The sequence below is a fragment of the Arachis hypogaea genome, chromosome 18 (assembly GCF_003086295.3).
Source record: "Arachis hypogaea cultivar Tifrunner chromosome 18, arahy.Tifrunner.gnm2.J5K5, whole genome shotgun sequence".
NCBI classification, from domain to species: Eukaryota; Viridiplantae; Streptophyta; class Magnoliopsida; order Fabales; family Fabaceae; genus Arachis; species Arachis hypogaea.
Genome location: NC_092053.1, coordinates 187,460 through 198,458, shown reverse-complemented (window position 1 = coordinate 198,458; position 10,999 = coordinate 187,460). Strand labels below are relative to the sequence as shown.

The 10,999-nt window shown below is 36.1% G+C and overlaps 2 protein-coding genes across 3 annotated transcripts; one reads left to right on the top strand and one right to left on the bottom strand.

Annotated features, from left to right (window-relative positions):
• Positions 1-521: 521 nt before the first annotated feature.
• Positions 522-2,931, top strand: LOC112773195 (cinnamoyl-CoA reductase 1). Its single transcript, XM_025818259.3, has 5 exons — positions 522-829; positions 903-1,057; positions 1,156-1,341; positions 1,421-1,773; positions 2,505-2,931. Exons 1-5 carry the CDS (start codon positions 706-708, stop codon positions 2,686-2,688), a joined length of 1,002 nt encoding a protein of 333 aa, XP_025674044.1. The 5' UTR covers positions 522-705; the 3' UTR covers positions 2,689-2,931.
• A 10-nt stretch (positions 2,932-2,941) lies between these two features.
• Positions 2,942-7,318, bottom strand: LOC112773194 (metal transporter Nramp1). 2 transcript variants are annotated; one of them, XM_025818257.3, is made up of 14 exons: positions 6,558-7,318; positions 6,271-6,458; positions 6,105-6,183; positions 5,974-6,014; positions 5,816-5,894; positions 5,614-5,718; positions 5,319-5,428; positions 4,984-5,165; positions 4,824-4,893; positions 4,507-4,680; positions 4,257-4,361; positions 3,994-4,125; positions 3,806-3,901; positions 2,942-3,694 (listed from the first exon to the last, which is right to left on the bottom strand). In XM_025818257.3, exons 2-14 carry the CDS (start codon positions 6,427-6,429, stop codon positions 3,353-3,355), a joined length of 1,674 nt encoding a protein of 557 aa, XP_025674042.1. In that variant the 5' UTR covers positions 6,430-6,458; positions 6,558-7,318; the 3' UTR covers positions 2,942-3,352. The 2 variants fall into 2 exon arrangements, with proteins under 2 accessions (XP_025674042.1, XP_025674043.1); XM_025818258.3 differs by having other exon boundaries at positions 6,271-7,212.
• Positions 7,319-10,999: the final 3,681 nt, after the last annotated feature.

The window sequence follows — 10,999 nt, the reverse complement described above, 5'->3', positions numbered from 1 at the left end:
TTCATGTGATAATTTTTTTTTTTTTTGACCCTTAGATAATGGATTGTAAGGTTAGATTTTAATATGTTATAAAAGTGTTGCTTTTATTTGAAGTGTGGTCAAATCAATAAATCACACTTTTATACAAAGTATTTTCATAAAAAGATATTTTTTGCATATTCATTTGAGTAGCTCTCTTTAAATAAAATACACTACATTTCTAAATTACTCACATAAATTTTAATATTAGAATAACCATTTACACGATTGTTTAATATTTTCATTACCTACTTATATATTTTTTTCTTAAATAATTAATTGAGCAGGGCCAGCAACATTTATGATTGGTAGTCATTAACTAGTCATCAATGATGATTTGATGGTGTGAGATTGGTGTGAAATTTTATCCAATGACTCACCTTTTTCTACTAGTCACATGCTGTTCAAAATACAATAAAATTGCTGCTCCTAGATTTTTCCTAATTAAAAAGTACTCGTAATAATAAGGAAGAGTTATTTAAAGAAAGAAAATATAATATAATTTGAGGGTGGTAGGTGAATGCGGTGGTGAGAGTCGTGAGTGTGATGGGAGGGAATTATTTTTCTATAAAAGCAGTATCCAACTATCCATAGTGGGCATTAGGTGTTGTTGGACATCAGCATCATATCATCATCTCTCTCTGTCTCTCCCAGAAGCTAAGGAATAAAATTAAAGCAACGAAGAAGATGCCTGCCGGTGGTGTTGGGCAAACCATATGTGTAACCGGCGCCGGAGGTTTCATCGCCTCTTGGATGGTCAAACTCCTCCTTGAAAGAGGTTACTCTGTCAAAGGAACCCTGCGTAACCCAGGCATGCATCCTCAATTATATGTTTATTTCACCGTCTTAATTACGAGAAATATTAATGGCTCCTTGACTGGCAGATGATCCGAAGAATGGACACTTGATGCAGTTGGAAGGAGCGGCGGAGAGGCTCACTCTTCACAAGGTCGATCTCCTTGACCTTGACTCTGTTAGGGCCGTCATTCACGGTTGCCATGGTGTCTTTCACACTGCTTCTCCCGTCACTGACAACCCCGTCAGTACCTTCTTCTTTTCTTTCTTTCTTTCTTTAAATTAATAATTAATCTCAACAAGTGGACGACTGGGCGTGCTTTATATTTAAATTAAATGCAGGAGGAAATGGTGGAGCCGGCGGTAAATGGAGCCAAGAATGTGATTATAGCAGCTGCGGAAGCTAAAGTGAGACGCGTGGTCTTCACTTCATCAATTGGCGCAGTGTATATGGACCCAGCGAGGAGCATGGACGAGGTGGTGGATGAATCGTGTTGGAGTGATCTAGAGTATTGCAAGAACACCAAGGTAAGGTTGCTTTGTTGGTCTTTTTTAATGATGATAATAATAAAGTAGTAAAGTGGGGTTTGATGTTGAATTGGGGCAGAACTGGTATTGCTATGGAAAGGCAGTGGCAGAAAAAGCAGCATGGGAAGAGGCAAAGGAGAAAGGGGTGGACTTGGTTGTGGTGAACCCAGTGTTGGTACTTGGACCGTTGCTGCAGCCAACCATAAATGCAAGTACAATTCACATCCTCAAGTACCTCACTGGCTCCGCCAAAACTTATGCCAATGCCACTCAGGCCTATGTCCATGTCAGGGATGTCGCATTAGCTCACATACTTGTCTACGAGACCCCTTCTGCTTCCGGTCGATACCTCTGCCTCGAAAGTTCCCTCCACCGCGGCGACCTCGTTCAAATTCTTGCCAAGCATTTCCCCGACTACCCTGTTCCCACCAAGTAAGTACTAATTTATTCTCTCTGCATATTCTCGAGTTGTTGTCATGTTGTGGCAACCACCACCTCACAGGCCCATCAGAGTTGTTGGACAATGACATAGGCCTTCAAATATATAAATGTTTAGGCACGTCAGCTTCCATGTTTCAGTGTATTCTAACTAGAAATACTTCACTTACAAAAATTACACTATTTTAGTCATTGGTGCCCTTAATAATGTATAATAACAACGCCTAAGTGGTATCACGCCGGGAATGATATTAGTGTTAGTCCATACAAAAACATAGTCAGTGAAAGGTTACAATCTCTTGATTTCGAATTTTGAATTAAAAAATGTTACCCTACGCGAAAGCTGCTGCCAGCAGTAGGTATACCAACTTTGACTTGTTAACCCGATCCCTATTTTCTACCCAAAAAAGGATAGACTCAAGAGTAATTATCCATAGCCTAAGCCTTAGAACTTTTCAATGGTCGATTTCTCACCAACCCCCATGTCCCCGTCAGATTCCTAATAATTGGTTCATGTTGGCGCACCCAGTCCCCATACCTACCGTGTTCCATTAATGAAAGGCCATGCTGGATCCTTACCAAACGCTCAAATTTTATGTTTAGTCAGGCACGCGTCACGTGTTTAAAGTAGAAGGAAGATTTTCGTCCAAACAAATTTGTGCTGACTTTGAGAATGCCTTTCACTTTCAGAAACTCCGAACTAACTCCATATTTTGCACGTGCAGGTGTTCCGACGAAAAGAATCCAAGAGCAAAGCCCTACACCTTCTCTAACCAAAAGCTGAAGGATTTGGGATTAGAATTCACTCCAGTGAGTCAGTGTCTATATGAAACGGTTAAGAGCCTACAGGAGAAGGGCCACCTTCCTATTCCCAATAAGGAACAAGATTCTGTTCAAGTTAAAAAATAAATCAGCTACAGCTACTAGTACCTGCTACCATCTTTCGATGCAATTTAATTTTTTCTAAAACAAAATTAATTAAGGACGAGAAGATGCAGCTTTTAGAAATCTCGTTTTCCGTGGAATATATATTCTACTACAATATCAGAAGGCCTTATTTGGATGTTGTAAAAAAACATGAAATGCATCATGTGTTGCATTCTCTGAACCTAATGAATGGTTTTATAATGAATAATAGTATAGTATCCGTTACTTTCTCTTGTATAATAACCACGCCTTTCATAATTGTGAAAAATCAGCAGTGACATCGTATCAGTGCCCCAAGATATGGGAGAAGATTTTTAGCCCTTTTAAATATTATTTAAAAGTCCAAAGAAAGTTAAAAATAAGATAACCCTGACTGTACAGGCTAATCACGATGCAATATGAGATGCTCGCTGATTTTTTAACATAATTTCATTGGTCAACTAAGGCAGCAAAGGGAACAAAGTTTGGAATTTGCACATGAAAATCAGCAGCTTCAAGCTTAGCAATTCCAACCAAGTGACCTCATACAGAAACCTAAACACTAAAGAGATCTTTATCTTTTTGCATATTTATTTTCCAAATTGGAATTGGAATCCTTATGCATATATACCCCCTCAAACCAAATTAAACCCATGTAATTGTGGAGTCAGTCAAGATCAACAGGACTAGTTCTTTGAGGCAATTGCATGCTTACTATGTCTTCTCTTGAGAGAGAATGGATAGAGGCATTGCCTTGTTCATTTGCTGTTTGCCGGATTTCCGGTGCTGTTAGTGTCAAAAGGCTTGTAGCCTTGTTATTTTTGCGAAGTACCAGATATACTATTCCAGCCAAATATACAGCCATGCCTGAAAACCCTAGTATGCCCAAAAACACCTTGGCCACAACTTGAACATGACTGTGGAGAAGCAGCTTCACAAAGCCAGTCAATAGATAATATATATTAATGGCCATAATTAGGGAACCAATTATCCAAGTAACGGCTGAAATCTGCAATTGAACAAGAATCAAAAGCAAAACTTACATTAGAAAACTTGTGGCCAGTGGAAGATATTAAGGCTAGCATATGCCATGCAATCACATGGAATTCAAACTCTTTACCATGATAGAGTTGACATGCTCTCCCATCTTGGTTTTGCTGCTTGTGAACTTGAGGAGTGGAATTAAAGCAAAAGGAAGCTCAAATGATAAGATCATCTGATCAGAATGTAGACAAAGAGGGACGTCAGTACCAGCTATAGCAGAGAGAGACCAATAAATATATACCACAAGGAAGGAAGACATCTTACTGATGCAATTATTATGAGCTTGCCAGCCCCAGCAGAGCCACCAATGACCGCAACAATCAAACTAGGAACTATGGCTAAACAACGAGTTAGCATATTCCGAACCCATGGCTCTAGTCGCAAATCAAGAAATCCCTGAAATTGGAAACAACCCAAGATAACTAACTCCTCAAAGTGCTTGTCATCATGTAAGTGAATCTCAGGAAAGCTAAAATATTTGTTAACACAAAAGACCATTAGGAGAACCATAATAAAAGCAGTCTTACCTGCATGACATACTGCCCTGCATATGTTCCTGTTATAGTAGAACTTTGGCCTGATGCAAGTAAAGCTACTCCAAACAGCTTGGAACTCCATTTGCCCAACACATTCTGAATTGTGGTAATGTCAGTAATTGTCATTTATAGTATTATGAGCAACCTTACCAACTTTAAAGATTAACAAATTGTTGTAGCATATGCTAGTAAACAAAACAGTAGACAAAAGGTAACACAAACATAGACAGGTTTGACGCACTCTAAGTAGAAAGGAGGCTTTGTTCAGATCCAAATCCTGACAGTTCCTCTGATCTTCTGCATTCAAATTTGAAGAATTGCAAACAGCACCGCTCACAGAGATAACAGAAACGTTTATGAGGAAGGCAACCATAAGAGCAAAGGCACTTTCTATCAAGTAAAATCTACAGGCCTCCTGTCAAAATATAAATGTTAAATAAGACATAATATATTGCTTTAACAGAATATTTCATAATCAGATAATTGTATTCAGACAACAGAGTTGTGCATTCACGATCATTTATCTGCATAAACTGAGATTCTATAATAGATATTTACTTTGATTCCCCGAACTGATCGTGGTATTTTCCTAGAAAGTACCAGAGCTGAGTGCAGGAAGAGATTGTGACTGGAGCAAATTCACAAAGAAACAAAGCTTGAGAATACATTTAAAAAAGAAAGAAAAATCAAATGGCTGTAGAAGACAGGGAGAACGCACGGCATAACCATAGCCCCTAGGAGTGAAATCGCAAGACCAGTAGCACCGCTTCCTTTTAGTTCTGGCACAAAAAGACCCTTCAGAACTTCTTTAGCAACAGGTTTTGCATATCCAAGCTCAGCAAAAAAGCATGCAGCAATTGTAAATACTAGAAATGCAATCAAGAATTCAAGTTTTCTAACCTGTTTCAATAACAACACAGAAACGGGCTCATATTGTTGTTATATAGATAGATAGTACCTAATATAACATGCAATGACGACCATAAATTTGTTCAGGATACAAAAAATTCCCTGTCGTATAATAGCAGATAAGAATGGAACACAGAAAACTACCCCATATTGCTGCAAAGCTAAGAGGATCAATGTACTGAGTCCTGTCAGAAGAACACCAATCCAAACAGGTATGCTGAAAAGCATGTTCAATGCAAAGGCTGTCCCAATTACTGCACATGTAGAGTGAGAGATCAAGATTTCAAAACATGGAAATATATGGTTGCCAATCATGGATCTATCTTTTATGTTGGTGGTTGTGCATGTTTTAAAGTCATGGACTTTGTTGTATCCTATAAAACATGGTAATTAAACAAATAAATGAGATAAAAGAAAATTGCTAGATGAATCTGCATACCTTCAGGAATGTCACAGGCGACTATGGCAATTTCAGCAATAAACCAAAGAATAAAGTTGGTAGCCCAAGCATATTCATTTCTACAATGCTCTGCTAAGTGCTTTCCTGCAAGCAGTAGAGAGTAAACAAAAAACAAAAGAAAATTATTGCTAGTTGCTTGCGTACTTGAAAAGTATCTACAAAATGAAATTGATTTAAGTACCAGTGACGACCCCAAGATTGGCTGCCATGGATTGAATTAATAGAGCAGCGCAGGATGCCACCAATATGATCCAAAGTAGCTGATAAAACAAATGTGAAAAGGAAATGAAGGAACTATTGAGCTGAGCATTATTGGTTTGGCATTACAAGAATACACACCTCGTATTTATGTTGAGCCCCCGACTGAAGATCTGTCTCAACTGCGAATTTGTTTGGAGAAATGGATAATCATATTAATTACGTTTGCAATTTATTACTGTACTAGAGAAAATGATGAATAATGATCTTACAGTTTCCCGGGTCTATGTATGCAATGGAAACAAGAAAGCCAGGCCCCATGTAAGAAAATAGATTTTTCCAGCTTCTGGTCTACAAATGCAAGAAAAGAAACATAATTTAGTAATGGCGTGTGCAAGTAAAAGGAGAGGGAGATAAATGGAGAAGAGGGAAACTGACATCAGGCACAACAACTTGATCAACATCTGAGTTGTCAATGAGGGGCGTATTCGTATTGGAGCCAGTGCTCGCAATGAATTGTGGCTGCACAGACCCAGAGCCAGAGCCAGAGCCAGAGCCACACCCAGAGCCAGTCCCCGAACCACCCCTGCCAACCATGTTCTCTTACTAACACTGATCCTCTCAACCTGAAACCACCCAATTCCAGATTCAAATTAACATTAACCAATGTCTAATTATGTGTCTGCCTAAGTTGTCAGAATATCAACACCGCTCAAAATACCAACTTTTTTCTCCTTCCTTTCCTTCAGAAATCAGAACTGAGCTCACCGCCGATATGTCTTTTACTCTCTCTTCTCTTCTATTCGTAATCCTATGTCATTATAAACCTGTCGTTTTTTGTGCTTTAATTTGCACTCCCTTCCCCCTATATATTGTCTTGTTTTTCGTTCCCCTGTTTTTATTTTATTTTATTTTTTTAATTCAACAAAAATATGTCAACTTTGCCCAATATTCTTCAATCTTTCTTTAATATATCTAAAAACTCCTCTTTGGAAGTAAAAACGTGTTCAATTTTTATTGATAAGTTTGATGTTCATAAAATTTATCCGTAATAAAACAAACATACTCTTAAAGTTTATGTTAAGAGAATGACTCGGTTCAGTTTAATGTTAAATACCTACTTGTATATATACATTTTTTAATTTATTATTGTTATTTTAGATGATAACTTATATACATGTTATCCTAACCAACATCCATGTTATTCTATATTGATTAAGTTCCTAATTATGATTCTGTATATAATTTATACTATGACTTTATTAACCAATGAAACAAACCTAAAATAACATGATTTTATATATAAACTTTCATTTGGAACCACTGAAACTGAGTATTTTGTCTCTTTCTTTTGGTTGCAAAAGCAGAAAGAAATGCAGCAACTGTCAACTGGAAAGTAATACACTGAAATGGGGAGAGGAAGCAAGGCGGTGTGGACCGTAGAAACTAGAAAGTAGAAAGATGTGTGTGTGGTGCAAAGCGGAGGAATGAACCAATTCAGAATCAGTGGTCATGTAATGGAAAAGAAAGCTGAAAAGGCCATGTTGCCACGTAACACCAAAAGTTCAAGCATTGGACCCACAGAAAGAATATAGCATCCTAGTACAGTACTAGAGTCACTAGGAGTTGGAATATAATTAATTAAATATCTAAATTTACATATCAAATATACACAAATTTTCTCTTCCATTAAAATAATATCCTTTTCAAGAACACTTCCCTTGTCACTGTATTCTACCTTTAATAATTATTATGCCATTTTGGATTATGATATAAATCATGAATCGGCTGGTTAAATTAGATTAATTAAAAATTGAGCATAGATAGTCAGATTAAAACAAAAAAAATCAATTGATAACGAATCGGTTAAAAAATAAAAAAAAATCAGTCAAAAAATTGATTAATCTATCGAATTAGTTCATGTTTTAGTAATTAACTGGTTTAAAATAATAAAATATAAAAAATAAATTTTTTAATATTTTATTATATTTAATTCAACTCAAGTTAAATATCGATTGAATTTCTAAGTCTGATTGTTTAATAATAGTTTGACAGATTTAGTTTTCAGAATTTGCTATAAATTATAACGGCAAACTGCAATTATGGTCGATACAAATTTTTCTATGAATAACCACCAAATACATATTTTATAGGCTTTCTATTCTCAAATGATAAATATGTTAAGTTTAGAAAACTAAAATGATGATGAAATATTATTTTTTTTAAATAAAAGAGCTCAATATAATAGAATGAAACAAAAATTAAAAATAAACGGATGAACAATACCTAAAAATTAATATAAAATAAATAATTTTTTATGTCATTTTTAGCATAGTCATCAACAATACAAAGAGAGCACACATTTTTACTCTTTATAGCTAATTACAGATATATTGATGATTTCTTTTATACTTTTTCTTTTATTTTGAAATATTCTTATATTTCTTTCTATCCAAATGTTCCAGATGATCGCACAGAAGCATCTCAACCGTTGCTTTCGATCCTCCTTTCTACACGGCTCTTCTGTCCAACTTAAAAAGTGGTCCTTCATCAATATCAGAAGAGACCATAATCGGCCAAACACAGATATCTAAGCATTTCATACCTGTCAAGCAAAATCACAACTAAGAAACAAGTGATGAACCTGCTCTATTACATAAAACACACCTCCTATCATTCTGATTGAGTATCCCGAACTGACTCAACCTTTCTTAGTATTCACCCTGCCTATTAAAACAAACCAAATATTATTAAAATATAAATTAAAAAATTATTAAAATTATTATTAAATATTTTATTTAATAATTTTTAATAGGTTATTTGATGATTTTTGTTCAAATGTGCAGGCAAACAATTAAATTTCATATTGGGCTAAAAGTTAAACAAGCTAATTTGATCATTGAACAAATTCAAGCCCATGATGAATTAAAGAAAGAAACCAAAGCTTCCTAAAGCCCATACTGTGATCTCATAAGTCTCTCATTGGAAAGTCTTCATGACATGGTTACTGGAACTAGGGATGGCAAGCGGGGAAGCCCGCCCCGCCCCGCCCTGCCCCGCCTAGTGAGGCGGTCTTAGAATCCTAATCCATCCCGCCTAATTGTGGGCTGGCGGGCTGGCGGGCTAAGCTCGCCAAAACTTCTCTTTTTTTTTTTTACTATCAACTACTAAGTAATATATATAATTTCACAACCATATTATAAATTTATAATTTCTAATGGCATAAAAAATTATATTTTTATATTAACAAACATTAAAGTCTTTGTAATTATAAATATTTAATAAATATAATTATAAACCAAATTTTCATTCAAAATATAAGTATAAATATTCTCTCCAAAGCAAAATAAACATAATCCAAAACATAATTATAAATATTGTCTCTAAAATAACATAAACATAATTCAAAACACTCAATTTCTATCTTCATACTCTTATAAGTTAGGTTGGGAGAAGTTAGGTTTTGGCAAAAAATTGCAAAAATACCCCCTCACTAAAAAAAACCTTAGCCCGCCGGGGAAGCCCGCCAAACCTCGCAGTTTAAGCAGTGCGGGTTAGGCGGGCTTTTGCTATTTGGCAGTCCCGATTTTCCAGCCCAACCCGCCTTTTTTGGCGGGTTACGCGAGCCGACTCGGCGGGTTTAGGCCCGTTTGCCGCCCCTAACTGGAATCCAAATCTCAATTCAATTAAATTCATTTTTTAAGTAACTAAAAGCCATATGTGACTTTATGCCTTGCTAACCAAAAATCAATTCAATTCAATTTATTTGTATTGAAAGCTCCATAGTTATCTACTTCCTATTCCTATTGTGGATTGGAATTCAAAATTTAATTGGTTTAATTACTTGTCTTAGTAACTGAAAAAGAAAATTAAATTGAGTTGATTGCATTGATGGTTCCACACGTTACTCCACTCCTTGAGTGGGATTTCAATTTATTTAATTATATTTTGAAAAGTTTTGTATCTTCTCTCTCTGTTTTCGGTCATATCAAATAGGAAAGAAGAAGATGCAAGTTACCAGAAAAGCAGTGAAGCTATGAAAAAGCGAAAGGCTAAGTTGATGATGGCCTTTGCAAAAAGAAGATCTGAAATATGGCGTAGTTGAGATTTTTGCCACAAAAGGCAAGATGTGAAGAAGAAGCTTCAAGATCTTCATGTCAAGAATAGAAGCAATCGGCCTCGGTAAGAGAAGAAGATCTTTGTGCTAAAACTCGTTTCCACTTTTGTTCATCCAAGACAGAAGGTAGCTATGTGGAGGAAGAAGCAAAAATGGAACAGATGGAGCAATCAAGGATCAAGAATTTATCAAGGGTCAGAATTCTTTCTTGGAGACAAAATCAAGATGGAAGGCTCAGATTGATAAAGTTTGATGAGAAGGGATGAGAGAGAGGTACATGCATGTTGATTTGCTTTCGATTTTTCCTCTTTCTTCTCTCTATTCGAACTGACCCTTGTATTGGAGAAGATGTTGGTGGCTTGGTTGAACCGGTTTCAACCTTGGAAGCTTCCCCTTCTATAATAAGGGTGAACGGTCAAGGGTTGAGACAAGGAGTGAGAGCACACGTTTGGGTTCCCATAGCTTTTTGAACTGTTTATTCTTCTCTTTCATGACTTTCATTGAATATTTTTTTTTCTCAGTGAGTCTATTTGTGTTTCATTGGTAAAAGGCAAAATGTGAATTTTTGTAAGAAAAAACCAATGAGTGAAAAAAGGCAGATAGTTAAAGAAAAAGCCATTATTATCTCAGAAATTTTTTGTATGTATTTTTGTTTTGTTATCATGATCCTGAGGGGATTCCCTTACAAGCTGGGTTAGCACTTTGCGGTTGAAAACTAGATTGAGGTCTAGTCAAGTTCAGGTTGGGATAGAATTTGAACTTGTTCCCTTACAAGTTGGGTTAGCACTTTACGGTTGAAAGCTTGGTAGGTGACCAAGTCAAGTTCAGTTTTGGGTATAGATTCTGGACTTGTCTCGATAGGAAAGAGTAATTTCTAGGGAAAAATTGGAGTTTGTAATCAGTTGATTATAGTGAAATTTCGTCACTGTTGTGATGGAGACTGAAGGTAGACTACATTATACTTAGCAGCTGAACCAGGATACTTTTTGGTGTGATTCTCTCTTTCTCTTCTACTCCATTACTCTTTCTGTTACGAAAGAGACAAAATTG